This window comes from Typopeltis vanoorti, chromosome 8 (assembly GCF_054136105.1).
Source record: "Typopeltis vanoorti isolate ZY-2024b chromosome 8, IOZ_Tvanoo_1.0, whole genome shotgun sequence".
In the NCBI taxonomy this organism is placed as follows: Eukaryota; Metazoa; Arthropoda; class Arachnida; order Uropygi; family Thelyphonidae; genus Typopeltis; species Typopeltis vanoorti.
The window spans coordinates 142,837,850-142,857,079 of NC_143556.1; the positions used below are offsets into that span (position 1 = coordinate 142,837,850).

Here is a 19,230-nt window from a genome sequence, read left to right on the forward strand (position 1 = left end):
TGGGTTTTTATCATATACCCTCTCATTCTCATATTCACAAAGATCTGCAAATTGCATTGTCTCAATCTGTCTTCATATACCAGATTCTAAAGACTTGACATAACTTAGTGAATCTTCTTTCAATGACTCCTAATCAATGACCTGATCTGTTGTGATGTCCTCACAACTTTAGCAAACTACTAAACTTTAGATCTCTGTTCACCACTACCACTCCCAATTATTATGCCATCATGTTAGCCATGAATGACAATGTGTTTTGTCATTTTTGAAATGACTCTATTTAACTTCAAGTTGCATATTTCACTGCATGCTTTTGGACTTATTTAATTAATATCTTTCAGGTTCATTCAGATAAGTGTGGTTGGATTTAAGTAGTGAAATGTAGAAAAATAATTGAAAAGGTCTCTGGCAAATATAATGTAATAGTGTTTTATTTTTATAAAGAGAAACTTTTAGTTGGTGAAACTTTTTTTCACATTTAAATCTCATTTTTTGAACAAAAAAATTAGTTGGAAAATTCTTAGTGTATTAAAAGAATCAGAATCTTAACAAAGAATCTCTGAATAAATATACAGGCATACACTAACTAAGAATAATTCTTACAGTATAATTTTCCTTCTTCTCTCGGTCAAGTAATTTTTTTGTGGTGATGACTCCAGATGCTGCATCTATTGCGAATTCAAATTCATCACCATCTGAATTCTGATCATCTAGGAATTTATATGCAACTCTTCCATTTGCTGTATTTGGATTGTCAGGATCAAAAGCTACGACTTGAAATACTGAAGTGCCAATTGTGGCATTCTGGAAAGAAAAACAAAATAACAAAAATAAGAAATGTATAATGTATATAATGAAATAACATATGTAAGTTAGACTATTAAAAATGTGGGCACATCTGAACAATTATTATTATACCATTTATTCCTTTGTAGCAATAACAATGCAACAAAGACCTAATTCCTACTTCCTACATTCATAGCCATCTACTGGAAATAATGCAGAATTGATTCATCACCTAGATCCCCTATATTTATCAGCTCATCAACTTCTTGAACAGCTCATCAACTTGTCTTAATCACATTGCCTTTCTTCTTTTTATATGCTGAACATTTCAAATCATAATCCTTCAATCAACTCTCATACTAAATATTTCATATTCCTAACATATTTGGTTCATTTCCAGCATTTCCCTCATCTTCTAAAACAGTAATTCTTAAACTTTTAAAACTAAATCAATCCATTCTACTTTACAGTAGCCTAGTAGAATCATTATAATTCACAAAGCATCTTAAAGAAATCTTTAGAATACATCATCATCATTATCAGCCGTTGTCGATCCACTGCTGGATGAAGGCCTTTACAAGATTACTCCAAAACTGTCTATCCATGGCTCTTACCCATGTCACTCCTGCAAATCTAACGATATCATCAATCTCCCGTAATTTAGGTCAGCATTGTGGTCATTTTTCTGCTCATGGAATCCAATCCAGTACTTCTTTTGTCAATTGTTGATCTTGTCTTCAAGCAATATGCCCAGCCCAGTGCCAGAGACCTTTTGATTTCTTATCCATGTATTACTTTTGTGATCCAATCTTGTGATATATACATTCTATAATATATACATCATATGCATTCTATAATAATAATAGCACCTATATTAAAAATCACAGCAAACAAACTCTTTTCATATATATAATTTATTTATAAAATTATACAAAACAGTAAAAGAAATAAAATTAGATAACAGAAATATTTAATGTGAAATATGGGATTGGAGATATTTGCATATTTCTTTTGTCAAAGAGATTCTGTTGATAAACACACATTTTAGTCTCAATTGAATTTAGTCTATTTTTCTGTTCAGCTCAAATAGTGATCAGCATACAAAACTTATTAGTTCAACATGAAAACTATACAGAAGCAAAAAGGCTGCAGAATTTATGGGAACTTTGAAATGGCATGTCACACACTTTTGTGTAGCACTGTCAAATAAATTCTAGGTGTAGATCTGCATACAGTAATCCTTATGTGCCCGATTAATGCCCTATGATAGCATGTTTGTCAGCATCTTTATGAATATGATGATCTCATCCATTGGGTGAACTTCACAATTGTTAGAATGTGTGTCTTTTCATCTCTTTAATCATCATTGCTACCATTCCCTTACCTTATCTGCCACCTAGAGGGCAATTTTACCAATATGCAATGTAGCATTTTTTTTTTCTCACTTTGTAAGAAAATAAATTATTATTATTTTTTTGCAGAGTATAATTTTCTTTTTGACATTTTGTTTAAGTGCACTTATTATTATTATTATTATTAAACAAGACCTCATGGAGTCAAAGACTCATCTAGGAGGTCCTTTTATCTCACACACATCTCATCATACCGTATCTTAAACACATTCAAACTCCTTGCAGACACTACGCTCTCAGGCAAGGCATTCCAATCACTCACAACTCTGCACGAAAAAAACCTGCCTCTCACTCTCCTACTCACACCCTCTTTATACAGTTTCCAGGGATGACCTCTGGTTCTCCCCTGATCTCCCACTATTCTCTGTAGAACTTCTGAACCATTGATCCTATAACAACACCTTACCAACTTGTAGGTCTCTATCATATCTCCCCTCTTCCTTCTCTCCACTAGACTCTGCAAATTACATCTTCTCAATGTTTCCTCATACTTGACATTCCAGGGATCAAAAACTATCTTAGTCAGTCGCCTTTGGACCCTTTCCAACATCTCTTCATCCTTCTGAAAACCCGGTGACCAAATCTGGGCACAATAGTCCATGTGTGGCTTAATCAAAGCCTTATACAATGGAACAAGAATCTCCCTACTTCTACACGTCAGTGTGCTCTGCATCATTCCCAGAAGTCTTTGTGTTATCTTCACAATTTTGGCGATGTGTCCCCTAAATTTTAGATCCTTATCCACTATCACCCCCAGATCTCTTATTTCCTCTACTTCCAACAATATATTCTCGCCAAGCATAAATTCTGCATCCCATCTTTGTTTTCCAAATTTTAAAACCTTACATTTTTCAACATTGAACTCACATCCCCATTTGCTTGCCCAATCACTCAATTTATTCAAGTCTTCTTGCAAGGCCACAACATCTTCACTACTCTTTATGGTTCGTCCCAAATTTGCATCATCTACAAACAACTGAACATCTCCATACAAATCTTTGCCAATATCATTAATATACAAGTTAAATAGTAATGGCCTTAAAACAGACCTCTGAGGCACTCCACTAGTGACTTTCCTTTTCATGGATATTGCACCCCCATACACAACTTGTTGATACCTATCAGATATCCAGTCTCCAATCCAATGCACTAATCTAATATCCAACCCCATCTGCTCTAGTTTGACTGTCAACTTATCATGAGGTACTCTATCAAAAGCTTTTGCGAAATCCAAGTATATTACTGTGTATCCTTTTCCTCTGTCCAAGGAAGCAGTCACTTTATTGTAATAAGTAAATAGAAGAAAAACATAACCTCCCTTTAGCAAATCCACGCTGTCCATCAAAGATTATACCATTGTTGTCAACCCAACTCTGGATCCTAGTTCTCACAAGTTTCTCCAACACTTAACCACAACACCTGACACACAGATAGGCCTATAGCTTGATGCTTGAGTTCGATCACCTCCTTTATTAAGTGGCACAATCTTGCCCCCTCCTTCCACTCTTTAGGAACTTGACCAAGTGCAAGACTCGTATTAAAAAAATATATCAAGGCAGGTGTCAACTCTCTGGCACATTCCTTCAGAATACGTGGTGATATATTATCAAGTCCCACAGCCTTATTTACATCTAGATTACTCAACTCCCCAAACACCTCTTGCTCACTTACAGTCAGTCTCTCCTCCCCATCATCAACTGCTCTGAATCTCTCCATGAAGTGACATATACATGATTGAAAGCTCTTTATAAACTGCTTATTAAGTATCTCCATCACACATTCTGCAACAGCTGTTTTTATGCCATTTCCTCCAATCAATGTCATCCTTCCATAATCATTCTTTCTTTTGCTGGCTACATATCGAAAGAACTCTCTAGGATTCTTTTTGGCTTCATTAGCTAACTGCTGTTCATACCTCTCTTTAGTTACTCTCACCAACCAAGTCACCGTCCTTGCCTGGTCTTTGTAGACCTCATGAAATTGGTTACTTCCACTTCTCTTATGCTGCCTCCACAATGCCCTTTTTCTCTGTATTGCATGCTTAATCTCTTTATTCATCCATCTCACACCTACCTTATTTAACCTTCTCACCCATGGTATACATTTAGACATTGCATCTACTAAATAGTTTTTGAAAATCCCCCAAGCTGCATTGATCACTTTTGCAGCTAACTCCTCATTCCATGCTACACCCGCAAGCTGTCTCCTGAGCTCTTCATATTCACCCCCCTTGTAGTTCCACATATACCCATTTCTCACAGGGGTCCTCGCACTGCTGGCAACCACCAAGGTAATCACCTCATGGTCACTTTCACCAATTGGTGGATGATTTGACACCTCATTTATAATTACATCCTAAGATGAGATGACCAAATCCAAGACCCTTAATCCTCGTGTGCCCTCTGTTACATACTGTCTGAGGTAGTTATCCCTCAAGCACTCAAGAAACTCATTTTCTTTACTTCCAGTTGCTATCTCTTCATTCCAGTCTATATTGCCTTAATTAAATTCACCCATAATGATCACCCTTTTCTTATTTGATTGGCTCATTTGACTATACATTTCACTATCACCATCATCCACATTACCAGGTCTATAACAACATCCCACCAAGTATTTGATTCTATTCACCTCTATCTCACACCATACTGTCTCCAAACCACTGGCCCTATATCCCTCTTGCATCTCTACCTTGTATGGACATAACTCTTTCTCTATCATCAATAGCACTCCCCCTCCCTTTTTACCTCTTCTATCCTCACGAAACACATCATACCTTTCCATCTCTATTTCTGTCAGGATGTTGTCCTCATCTAACCATGTCTCACTTATTCCGACAATCTCTGGGTGCACAGACGCAATTAGTGCAACTATTTCATCCACCTTGTTTCTTATACTTCTGGCATTGGTATACAAACACAACAACTCATTTCTGGATCTGCAGCTAGTTCCACTGATACCACTCACTAGATGTGATCTCTCCATGCTGGACTGGGGCCATTTCCCTTTCTGCTTCTTCATTTTAGAACCCTTTGCAATTCCATCTGTTTCCTCTTGATCCCTGGTCATCCCATTACTTTCCTGCCTACACATGCTCTCACCTCCTCTTGGAGCATCCACCTTTCTCATGCTATGTACCCCTGTCCACCCTGAGCCTCCCCGTTTCCCTGCTCCTCTTGCACACCCATTCTCTCATTTTCTATACTCATACCACTCACTTCCCCATTCATTTCCACTTCTTCAATCTCTCCTGTCTTACTCTTCTGCTCTTCCACATCACTCCCCTCTCGATCTGATTCATTCTCTCTATTCACTTCTCTACTTTCCAGCAGCAGTCTCTCCAAGCGACTCACACCATAACCACTCAAATGCAGTCCATTGCTCCCATACACTCACTTCATCCCTCAAACTCATTCCACACATTAACAAACTGTACTCCCATCTCCTCACACATTTCAGCCAGAATATCATTCATAATCCTTGCTCTGCACCTCATTTCACCACAATCATACCTAGGCAACACACTGACTACCCTTCCTGTCACACTATTCTCTTTTATCTTTCCAAGTAGTCTCCTGACATTCCTTTTGACATGCTCTTTGTTCTCTCTCAAATCATTTGTACCAATTAATACAATTAACTCTTTTGCTTGCTTCCGCCTCATATTCAATGCCTCAATCACTCTACTCATTTTACCTCCTGGAAAACATACCTTGTGCATTTCATCCTCTACCACATCTTTAATAATGGAGTCACCATACAATGCCACTCGCTCATCTTTCGTTAACTCTGCCATCATGATTTATTTTAATAGTTTTGACCTGAATTCTCTTAATTTCATTCCGCATCTATTTCATTTCTTGCTTCATCCAATCCGAACCTCGCGACACATTCTTTCTATCATTAAATCTTTCTAACTTTCTAACTCTCGACCCCCTCTTCTCACTTTCCCTCTCATTCATCCTTCTTTGTTTCCGTACTTTCAGTCCAACATACGTCCAACTTTCACTATCATTCTTCTCACTTTCACTCTCATTTATCTTTCTTTGTTTCCATATTTTCGGACTAACATGTGTCCAACTTTTGCTATTATTCTTCTCACTTTTACTGTCATTCATCTTACTTTGGTTCAGTACTTTCGTTCCAACATGCGTCCAACTTTCGCCATCATTCAATCTTTTTTTGCTATCATTTATTCTTTCGATTTTTTTTACTTGTGATTTCTGCATCGTGCCATTTCTACTTTCTTTCGTTCTCTCAATTTCGTTTCTTTCCGTCTCACTTTCATCCCTTTTAACATCCGTTACAGTTGTCAAATCGCTCTTTTTCTTTTTTCCTGATTTTTTAACATTTTTTTCCTCTCTTTCTCACCATCCCTCTCTTTCAAACATGCACTTGCGACACAGTCAGTACTAGCACTTTCTGTCATCAATTTCATATTCGCATTCATCAGTTCCTCGTTCAGGTCACACTTCGCACACACCCTTCTTCCATCCGCACTAAACATTCACAAATCATTTATGTAATCGAAAGAATACATATAACAGACCTCACACTTAACGAAACAACTGAAATCTAAATTAAAATCATGGAATGACAATGCCGATGCCATTTTTTTTTCTCTGCACGTTACTAGGTCTAATAATAACGATTTCGTAATTTAGTTTAGGCAAGAAAAAACCCCCACACTAATAATATCGGTAGCGTACAACGTTTACAACCGCTCTTACTTAAACAATTATGCATATATACTTAATTATTCCTAGTAAAACTTATCTGAATCAGGAGCTCTTCAAATCGCGTCCGCAGCGCTTGGCCCACTAGCACCCTCTCCAACTGTGTAAATGATAAAAATTATTTTTTGTCAAAAATTTACAGTGCAATGCATTTCATTTCAAGACAGGCAAAGCTAAATTTACAGCTGACTTTTAAACATCCCTGACCATAATGATCATCTAGTCGCGACATCAACTTAGTAAAATCTCAAAGTGACTGCCAGTTCAGAATTCACTCCTGTTAATGATATGGTAAAATATTTAAAGGATAACATTTAGTTGTTTGCAAACACTACATAATTGAAGCAGAACAGCAGTGAATTTTGTTATGGCTGTCACTGAGGTTTAACGAGATTGGCGAAACCTTCTGGTCTAGAATTATATAATACTGTGAAACAAAAAGTGCTATCTCACCTCTTTGAGACACTATGCTATTATACAGATTTACAATTGACCACAGATGAGATTCTCATCATCATCAAATTTCTCATATGTATCCTTAAGGGGATGTATGGGATATTATTATTATTATTATTATTATTTGACTCCTCCAGGGAGTCCAAAGATTCATCGAGCAAGGGCACCTGCTCTACAACCCTGTCTCCCCCACTCAATCCACCAGCTAACTCCACCAACGCCATCTACCGCCAACCACCACTAGTATTTTTACAGACAATCACAAACATCCATGCCCATGGTGAGATCCGAACACGCATCCTCTCGGCTGGAGAGCAAATACGCTAACCACTCGGCCAGCCGAGTGGTTATTATGATATTATGATAGTATTACATGAAAAAAGCTACACCATTACTAAATTCTGATCAGCAATTTTTCTCCAGCTTAATCTGTTATGTGACAAGACTTCAATATTATCAGATCTTATATAAGAGCCTGTGTAGCTCAGTGGATGTGGCGTTTGCATACCACGGCGCTTGGCTGCATGAAGGAAGACTTGGTTTCGAGTCTAGTCGGTTACTAGAAGAAATTTTTCTAAGCCTTTTTTCGACCGGTTCCCGAGTTAGTCGATCTCTGGCACGGGTTTTTCCTCCCAGAAACTCGGGTTTTTCGTCCCGTAAACTCAAGAAAATCGACCGTAGAACCCACATTATTTCAGACATTAAATATATTGTGTTAGGGTTAGGGACCACGAGATGGCGGCACATTTGAGCCATCTCTCTTCACTGTGTACCGCTTAATTAGTGATAGCCTTGGGCCATCTGTCTCTGATTGGTACCAGTGGAGATTGAACTGCCCACTCAGTCTCCAAAGTTAGATAGGGTTAAATGGCCTCGCCTACTCCCTGTATATGGGAATAAAAAGGTGTTAGCTGATTTTTTATTTTATTTTTTTTATATTTCTGTTTTCTAATGGGCATGGGCCTCTTACTGTAAAAATCCACCTAGATTATGGCCTTTCTCCTGGGAAAAAAACACTTGTTCTGCAGTCATTTCCTCTCCCATTCTGCTTAAGAGACCACACCACCTGAGATTAGCTCTGCTCACATATTCAGGAATACTAACAATGTCAATTTCTTTCCTAATATCCTTGTTTGTAATATAAACATGGTTCGCTCCACTAATATTGCATGGTTCACTCCACTAATCTTGCACAGAACATTCAAATCTATGTCTTCATTCTTTAATAAACTGTTTTATTTTAACTCAGCTCTCAGATCCATGTATTAAAATTAGTTTGAAAACTGTCTTGTAAATTAGCTGTTTTGACTTTCTTTTTTAGTCCATATACATTTAACAAGTTCACTTACAAACATACCAGATTTTTTAATTCTGTTGTCTATTTCGAAATTTAATTTGCTACTTCACTAAAAATTGTGCCTAAATAGTTGAAATGTTTACTTGTTCTATAAGTTCTCAATTCAGGGTTGATGTTTTTCCAACGTGTAAACCTATTTTCATTGTCTTTGTATTTTTATTGCTTATTTTCATATCAATTTATTATGACATTTATTAAATTTAGAGAGGGAACCCTGAAGACTTGTAGTGGATTTATTTTGAAGTACAAAATCATCTACATAGAGAAAAGAGCTGAGAATAACATTATTAGGTTTTTTATTAAACCTGGTATCGAAATTTCATTTTGATATCAGGTTTAATAAATTTTAATGCCACTTTCCATCATAAAGCGATCCATATAGTTCATGTAGGTGGAGAATTTGCAGCTACTGATGGGACAGAGACTGATGTAAGAATTCAAGTAGATGAACTGGAGATGCTCAGCATAGTGAAAAATATCGGTGTGAATACAGCAGTGGTATAGGACCAAATGTTAGCCAAGTGCTATGAGAATGTATAAGAGAACTGTAGTGCATCTGATGAAGTTGTTTAATCTATGTCTCAGTTCTGGCAAGGTTCCAAGGGAGTAGTGGAGAGAGGGTAAGATAGTTCCATTACTAAAGGTAGCTCCAAGACAGATATAGCAAATTACAGACCAATATTTGGAGTGGTGGTTATAAAGTGTTGGAAAAGTTGGTTAAAAGAAAAATTCAGGAATTAGTGGAGAGGAATGTGATACTCTATAGTGAGCAGCATAACACTGTGAAATGTAGGTTCTACCTTATTAATTTATTCACATTTTATAATAAAGTGACAGCAGATCTGGATAAAGGAAATGGTTACATCATGATGGCATGGGATTTAAAAAGGGCATTTAAGAGAATACCATGTGGAAAAAATTCATGTACGTTGGACAAATGAAAATGAATATGAATATAAGGAGAAAAATTCAAATGATTGCTGATAATGTGAAACTTGGGAGGACAATAGTTAATGAAATGTGATGTAGATATCCTGCAGGATGATTTAAATAAATTGGCAGTGTGAGCAAAGGACAATAGTTGCAATTTAATGTTGCAAAATATAAAGTAATGCACCTCGGTGTGCAGAGATCCCATACTTTGAATCATATTGATGGAATTCAATTGCATGAAATTGCTGAGGCTAGGGATCTGGGGTTGATGGTGGAGAAAGATTAGCAGTTCAGAGGATATAATGGAAAAGTTGACAAAGTAGCTTTAGTGTTGAAGAATACACTGACAAATAAAGACAGGGGGTGATTATTATCTCTCTTTATTAGGCTATAAGGAGTGTAACTAAGGTGTCAAGGAAGGGTAAACAGTTGTTCTTTTCCTTTTCCATCGTAAACTGGATTCTTGGATGTAGGCTGTTGAGGTGACTGAGGAAGGAGTCTAATGTGTCTGGGCCATTAGGCCAAATAGAGAACATCTACATATCTTAGCCAGATAGAAGGTTTGAGAGGGGCTGAGTCCATGGCTCATTTTTCAAAATCTTCCATATAAAAATTGGCAAGAGGGGATGAGAGGGGAGAAGCCCATGGCGGTTCCCTCTATCTGCTTGTAGATTTTGTTCTTCCAAGATAACCAGAAATGATGGCAAAGGAAAAGAGATCTAAGATATCAGAAGGAAAAACGTTTTTTAAGAGTGTTAAGGTATCAATTAAGGGAATATTGATAAACAATGAGGAGATGTCAAAGCTTACCAATATGTCTGTGTTATTTAAGGTTAAATTTTCTATGAGGTAGAGTTTTTTAATAAGTTTTTTGAAATGGGTAGAGTTTTTTATATAAGTTGTGGAAAGTCCAGTGAAGGGGGGGGGGTCAGAGAGTTGGCCAGCTGTTTTGACAGTTTGCAGCAAGGTGCGTTAGTGGTATCTACTATAGGTCTCAGTGGGGAATTAGATTTGTGGATTTTTGGTAAACTATATATTCGGGGTGGGGAACAGAATGGTTTGAGTTTTTTCGTGATTTCTGGGGGCCAGGAAACACTTTTTTAAGTAAGTTTTTTAGTTTTTTAACTTGTGTTTTTGTGGGGTTGTGTTCAAGCGGGGGTGTAGGTAGAGCGATCTCAGAGGACAATCTCCATTTTTCGATTGCATTCCGCAGCATTACCCTTATCAGCTCTGGTGATGACGATACTTTTTTCTTTTTGTAATTTCATGAGAGCAGTGTATTGGGCAGATGATAAATTACTTTTTGGAGGCAAAGACTGGGCGAGGACGTCAAAATTGATGTTATTTGCTATTTCCGGCACTAAGCAACAGATCCTGCGTTCGATATTGAACATCACATTAAGGATCAGTACTTCTTTCAGAGCGACCATGAAATTATGGTGGAGGCTTAGGGCACTGACAGCATCGTTGTTGAGCCTTTTGGATGATAAGTTAACTACTGTCTGGAGTGGTTGAATTGGCGGTTGTGGCTTAACTTTACAAAGGTTGTTAAATTTCTTGATATGTTTATTTTTTATTTTTTGAAATTCTTTCTGTGTGGAAGCTTCTGAGATGCCAGAGAGAATATACCAAAGTTCAGGGTTAAGTACAAAGGAGAGCTCTGATTGTAAGGAGCTAATGGCAGTGTTCGTCACAGAGAGGGTGGCATGAGTAGCGGAGATTTGTTCCCTCAGTAGTGCCAAGCTGGCGTGGTTTGGCACTACTGAGGGAACAAATCACCGCTTCTCTCAAAACTCGTGGTAAAATACCATCCAGTCCCACAGTTTTACTAACATCCAGAGTACTAAGTATCTGGAACACACTCTCCTCCTGCACCTCTAAACCTCGAACCTGCCCTATCCCTCTAGTATTCAAACTGACTCCTCCAGGATGAAATATTCCAATAAAGTGTTCATTGAATAATTCCACTATGTCCTCTGCATCAGTCACTCTATTCCCATTTTCATCACACAATGTTTCTCCTCCTACTGGCCATATAGCTAAAAAATTCCCTAGGATTTTCCTTGGATCTAAGGGCCAATCTTTTCTCATATTCCAGTTTCACCTTCCTTACCATACTAGTCACTCTCCTGGCCTGTGTCTTATATTCTTCATGCATCTTCTCTTCACCTGTCTCCTTATATCTCTTCCATAACCTCTTTTTCGCATGCGGTTCCTGTTTAATATTGTTTGTCATCCACTTTACTCCAAATTGTGTCCACTTCTTCACTCATGGAATACAGCTTACCATTGCTGCTAACCAGTGCTTTTTTTCTGGAAAAAAAGTGGAGGCACTCACCACGAAGATGTTATTACAGCAACTTCCACACTTTTAACATATCCTATGATATACCCTCGTCATCTCTAGATCGCTAACTGCTTTTGGTATCAACTGCAGAATGACGACCTCGGAGCAGCCATGAGTCCACATATTTGCTAGGGTTGAACTGAGTGAGAGGAGGTCCTACTACCCTGATGAACATCAGTGCAAAAGTTATCCATACAAGCAGAGACGACCTAGATGGAATTACTATAAGATTCATCTGAGAGAAATCCCTTTCACATTCACTGGAAGATATTGCAATTGTGCCCAAAGTGAGCTTTAGAGGAAATAGTATGTCCTGGACTTTATTTTCTTGAAGATATTCATGGAAACCACGAACTGCTTCTCTTTCATTTAAGCGAAATTTCAGTGCTAACTTTTTAATTTCAGCTTCAAATTCAACTTCAATATCAACCTGCCTGTTACAGAGTAAATATAGAACTGATAAACTGATATTGAAAGTTACTGGAAGTGAAAACACCTTCCTGTTTCCGGTTGCATATCAACCTATGAAACAGGAAAGCAGGGTACCAATTTATGAGTAATCAAAACTGAAAATTCAATTCGTGAACACAGTACCATCTACCAGAATATTTATAATACAATTTGCTGTCAAAAAATCGCAAATTTTTCAAAACGTAAGAAAAAAAGGTGCCGGTACTGAGTACCATTGTGTACTGCCAGAAAAAAAGCACTGCTGCTAACAAATATTCCTTCACAATTTCCCAAGCACTAATGATATCCTGGCCTTCCAGTTCTTCCCTCCACGAAACTTCCCCAAGTTGACGTCTAAGACTATTATAATCACCTGCTTTATAATTCCACATACGTTCCCGTCTCTTTGATACTCCTGCATGTCTATTAACTTTCGAAGTCAAAACCATATGGTCAATCTCTCCAACTGGTGGGAGAGAAGTCATCTCAGTTATTATCAACTCTTCTGATGCTATAACCAAATCCAAAACTCTTGAATCTCTTGTTCCCTCTGTTACATGTTCCCTAAGACATTTGTCCCTCAAAAATTCTAGAAATTCCATTCCCTTATTGCTACATGCATCTTTCTCTCCCCAATTTATACTGCTGCAGATAAAATCTCTCATAACAATCATTCTTCTTGCACTTGCCATGCTCAACTGTCTCAACATCTCCTGGTCCCCACCCTCTGTGCTCCTTGGTCTGTAGCAACATCCCACTAAATATCCTGTCTTGCCCACTTCTACCTCACACCATATGCTTTCAGATTCATTAGTGCCACTGCCTTCCAAAGCCTCCACTCTCAGAGAACAGAGGTCATCACTTATCATAAGCAGTACTCCACCACCACGTTTTCCCTTCCTGTCCTGCCAAAAAATGCTGTACCCAGCAACTTCTATTCCTGTTATTACATCCTCTTTTGTCAACCACGTCTTGGTGATCACAATAATCTTTGGCCAGGCTGATGCTATCAGTGCCATCAATTCCTCTCCCTTATTACGAATACTCCTGGCATTAGTATAAAGCATAAAAATGCCATTGTTTCTATACCCTGCAATATCCCCTCTAGACTGCACTGGGCTCAGCGTTATCTGATGTCATCCCTCTTCTTCCAAGTACCCCTTCCTACAAGAGGCCACCCCTGCTACCATCCACACTGTGACACACTGACGCGTTCAGAACACAATCTCTCCAGATGCCTATGTCCTTCCTCATTCAAATGCAAGTGGTCTCTCGTATACAATTCCTCTCTGCTCTCTCAAATGCACTCAAAGTATCCACATATTCCAATCCTCTCTTCTGACACATTCTCACTATTATGCCATTCAATGTCACCAGTCTTCTGCTCAGCTCGTCACTATCATACCTAGGCAACACACACACTATCTTTCCTCTCTGTGGCTTCTTTCATACAACCTCACACAAAAATCTCATATCTCTCGCTGCCCTATTTACACCACCACTCAAGTCATTTGTTTGCACCATCACAATCATCTCATCCACCCTTTCACCTCTCTTAACTGCCATAGCCATACTTTGTATCATTCCTCCTGGCAAACACTCCTCACGCATCCTATCTTAAACACCACAAATCATTTATTATGTTTAAATATTACGGAGTAACTATACATACAGACAGCCATTGATGGAGATGATTCGTAGTAGAGGTTCGGTGTAGTTGTTGAGACAGTTGTAGGTGTCCTCCTGCAATGAATCTTCGGACTCCATGGAGGTATCAGGAATAATTTTTTTTTTTTTTTTAACATTTTATTATTTATTATTATTATTATTATTATTCATGACACCTCCAAGGAGTCCGAAGACTCATCGCGGGAGGACACCTACAACTGTCTCAACCACTACACCGAGCCTCTACTACGAATCATCTCCATCAATGCCATCTACTGCCCACCTCCACCACTACCACAACTAATATTTTTTGTCTGTAAATTGCGTGTGTTCTGAAGGGCTGATTTGTCTCTATGCGGGATGAAAAACCCCAAGTTTCCGGGAGAAAAAACCCTGCTACCTCTGTATGAGATCAGCTAACTCACCTTCGATTGAAATCGTCCAGATAAAGATTCCTCCTGTCGCGACGAGAATCGAACTTAGGCCTATTCCAATCGAAGGGCACAATGTACCATTGTTCTTCCAATTGCGCTACGGATTTCTCAGATAAATTACATACATTATATGAAGACAATTATGCATAACAAATACTTTCTCATACATAAAGTTTTTTTTAAAATAATAATAATAACAATAACTGTTTACAAATATGTTATTATAATATTCATAATGATGATTATTACAGATGTTTCTTTGCAATTTTACACTCTATATATATACAATATCAATGGATATAATTCACTCTATATTGCATACTTTTGTTACAGTTATTACATACATTTGATTACATATGATACATTACTTACATTTGTTTACATATGATACTTACATTACATACATTTGTTTACATATAATACATACATTCCATACTTTGGTTTACATGTGATACATCTTGGATGAGAACTAATTTCTCTGCTTTCATCCACGAAGCTTATATGTAAGCTTATCTGAGGATGACATCAGTTGGTTATTATTTATTGTTTTTTTTTTGCTGTGTTGGGAAGCTACGAAATAATAATAATAATAATTACGTTGAAAGATTATTATCATTATTCAGGCCTCCATGGAGTCAAAAGACTCATTGTCGGAGGTCCTTCCTAGGAAACATAAATTCTATCATACCACCCCTTGACCTCACTGACCATTCTTACTCTCACCACTCTATCAGGCAAAGCATTCCATGGTAGAACCACCGCCCACTGGGGTCCCACCGGGCTCCGTATTAGGAGCCCGGTGGGACCCCAATTGTAACCTCTGTCTCCTTGATACTGCCCCACCATACACAACTCTCTCATACCTATCAGACAGGCAATCCTGAACCCAGTTGACTAACCTGATATATAAACCCATGTGCTGCAACTTAAATATCAACCTATTATGCGGAACCCTGTCAAACGCCTCTGCAAAATCCAAAAAAAAAAAAAAAAAAAAAAAAAAAAAAAAAAATGCTAGAAGTATTAGAATTAAGGGAGATGAAATGGTTTCATTGAGTTTCTTCACCACAAAATTGTTGGGATAAGTGAAACATAGTTGAATGAAGATGATATCCTAATGGGAATAGAAATAGAAGGATACAAAATTTTTTACTACGATAGAAACAACAACAAGGGAGGAGGAGTGCTTTAGATGATACTAGGGGAATTACATCCACATAAGGGAGACAGGAAATAAGGAAATAGTGGCAATGGTTAGGAGGTAGTGTGGTGTAAAGTGGAGGTTGACAGGAAGACGTATTTAGTTGGATGTTGCTATAGGCCAGGGAATATGGAGGGTGGTGATGAAGAAATATATAAACAACTTATATAGTAATCAGAGGAAGGGTAATTGTGATGGGTGATATTAATCATGGTGGTATAGATTGCAATGAAGAGATAGCATTTGGGAATAAGGAAAATGAATTTTTTGAGGTCTTGAAAACTCTCTATCTCAGTCAACATGTAAAGGAGGGAATGTGAGGATCGAGAGTTTTAGAGCTGATCATTTCATCAGAGGATGTAATTGGGAGTGGAGTTTCATACTTTCTTCCAGTTGGTGAGAGTGATCCTGAAGTGATCACCTGGGTTGTTTTGAGCAATATGCAGATTTCTGTGAGGAAAGGATAAATATGTATAATTAAAAAACTGGTGATTATGATATACTTAGGAGACAGCATGAATCTATAGCATGGAATTAAGAGTTGAGTGATAATGAAATAAATGCTTGGTAACTGACAAAGAAATACATAACAGTATCAATGTGTGAATGTATTCCGAAGGTCAAAAGCTAAATAAGGTAGGTGTAAAATGGATGAATGAAGTGCCAGGAAATAATATAAATGAGAAAATATTCAAAATTTGCTGACAATTTAATTTCGGTATCGGAATATTAAAAGTTATCTGGTACAATTACTTTGCAAAAATAACAAATTCAGACAAAAATAACATATTACTACCTAGCAGAGAGAGAGAGAGAGAGTGTGTGTTGGTTTGGGAGGAGTTAGCCATTAAAGGTGAAATACACTTTTAATTATATTATGAAAATTTTGGGAAAAAAAATTCATTTTGACACATACCCCTATACATGTTTCAAATGATAATCTGCAGGGATAGTATCGCTACTTCATCACTGCCGCATAATATCAAAATTAGTAAAAAAATATGTACAAAACAGTTGACGTCATACTGCCATGTATTTCGATTTGTAGTGAGGGAGAAGGGGAAACCAAGAAAGTTGAAATGCAAAGAACTGCAGATTATATTACATTACAAAGATTATACATTACATTATATCATTGAAGATTTACATATGATGGTCAAGAAAGCAAAAAAGCAAAATCGTAAATGTGCGAATCATCATGCAATCTGTGAACTAACTTCAAACTAAGATTATTAATAAAAAATAAAGAAAACTTAATTTGGAATAGATGGATGCTGTATTTATTTTCAGATTCAGATATTCATGAATTTATAAAATAATAGCCTGACAAAAAGAATTATTTTGAATAAAATTCTAGAAGAATAAAAAGTATTGCCAAATAAGATAATTAGCAAAAAAAATTGATTTGACATTGACCTTCCAAAGTGATAGAATATTAAGTGAAGAAAGTATGAAAGGATGTCTTATTATGCACTGACAATAAAACTAATTATATGATAAAACAAGCACCAAAAACAAATATAGCCTGTAGGTATTTAGTCTAATATAACTTAGAGTCCAGTTAAAGAGCAAACATCAAGCAACTACATTTCTTGCTGTAGGTAACTGAATGTAGCAATGCATGTGAGATAATTGGTTAAGTGTTCTTGTCAGCGTGAAGGATTATCGCACCTTCTAATGGGCATAACAGGCAAATTACACTTCATATCCATGTTATTTCAACAGGTGGTCTGAATCATATCCAGGATTAACTGGACATACAAGGTGTCCCATAAGTTGCGAAATATTTCAATTATTCATAAAAATTTGAAAAAGTGGTATATTAGAGTGTGTTTGCAAGAAAGTGAATTGCAAGGAGGGGGATTTTTTTTTACAGGTAGAAAAAGTTACTTCAAATTTTCACTGATAGAGGGCACTATACTGCATGCATAATTTGCAAATACGTGCAAATGAGAGTTCTATAAAACTGCTGATAGCTAGTAATGAAAGAGTGTGAATTCCCAGTCACTGGGGTGAAGAGAATTATTTTTGTGAAAAGAAAAATTTGTTGCTGTGATGCTTACATTGGTGGATAAGATGCTGTTGGTGAAGTTGTCTTACCTAAGTGGGGAATTGGTAGCAGAAGTTTTATGAAAGTTTCGAATGCAGTAAATAATGATGAAAGGTCGAGGTCCTATCAGTCCTACCAGACGACAGTCTCTAATATGACATTTTGAGAAAATTTGTCAGATCATCCTCGAACATGTAGACTAATGTTATCCAAAGCCCGTACCATCATTGTGGTATCGTAAATGAATACCCTAGTGGCACAATCAACAAACGGTGTAAACAGAGCAGGGGAAGCTGCAAGAATCACAGGCATAGCAAAAATGTCAGTATTCCACATCCTTCATGGTGTGTAAGCATCACAGCAACAAATTTTTCTTTTCACAAACACAATTCTGTTTGCACCAATGACTAGGAATTCAAATGCAATCACTGACTTGCCAGTGGTACATCATGTGTTTTATAGAACTCTCATTTGCAAGTATCTGCAAATGATGCATGTGGCACAGCACCCTCTATTGGTGAAAATTTGACATTGGTGGAAATTATAATAAATTTAGTTTAATCCTTTATCCAAGTGTAAGCAAACAAAGTTTGCACCTGAAAATATCTTCAGGACTGAGGTAGGGTGGTACATCCCTAGGCAACTCGTAGCAAAGGTGGACCTAGCTCTCATTACTCCATGTCTGCAAGGAGATGTGCTTTACACATCTCCTTGTGGGCTACTGCTAAGCATTAAGGGAAGAGCTACCCAGACCGGTTTCGACCTTTATGAGGTCTCATCGGTGGGAGGCAGGCCCAGAGTGGTGATACTAAGGCAGAAGCAATGGAGAGGTCATATTTACCTACACGAGTTGCTAATCGGTACCACCTTATTATTAAATTACTCTGGATTTAGAGAAAGATGTTGGAAGTTTATTTTGCACTTGGCTAAACTATAATAAATTTAGTTTAATCCTTTATCCAAGTGTAAGCAAACAAAGTTTGCACCTGAAAATATCTTTAAGACTGAGGTAGGGTGGTACATCCCTAGGCAACTCGTAGCAAAGGTGAACCAAGCTCTCATTACTCCTTGTCTCAGTATCTCCCATAATGCAAAGCACATTTCTTTGAGGACATGGATAGTATTATGCATTAAGGAAAGGGCCACTACCCAGACCAGATTGGTGGAAATGGTGAAAATGAATCTCCCTCCTTGAAATTCACTTTCGTGAAAACTGCACTCTAAAGTACAAATATTTCAATAATTTTATGAATTATTGAAATACTTCGGAACTTATGGGATGCCCTGCATATATACATCCTGGCAGTTGGGAGGCTAATGTTTAAAAAACAGTGTCATCCTGCAAAAGCAATATCAGAATAAATGTTTCAAATATCTGTAAATCAATCAGAAAGGTGTAA

The 19,230-nt window shown here is 37.4% G+C and overlaps 1 protein-coding gene across 1 annotated transcript in view; it reads right to left on the reverse strand.

Annotated features, from left to right (window-relative positions):
- The window catches only part of Cad74A (cadherin 74A), an 850,889-nt gene that overhangs the window by 322,964 nt on the left and 508,695 nt on the right, over positions 1 to 19,230 (reverse strand). Inside the window, exon 27 of the mRNA XM_090396473.1 lies at positions 604 to 804. Coding sequence (XP_090252599.1) covers positions 604 to 804 — 201 coding nt within the window. The remainder of the gene's footprint in view (positions 1 to 603; positions 805 to 19,230) is intronic.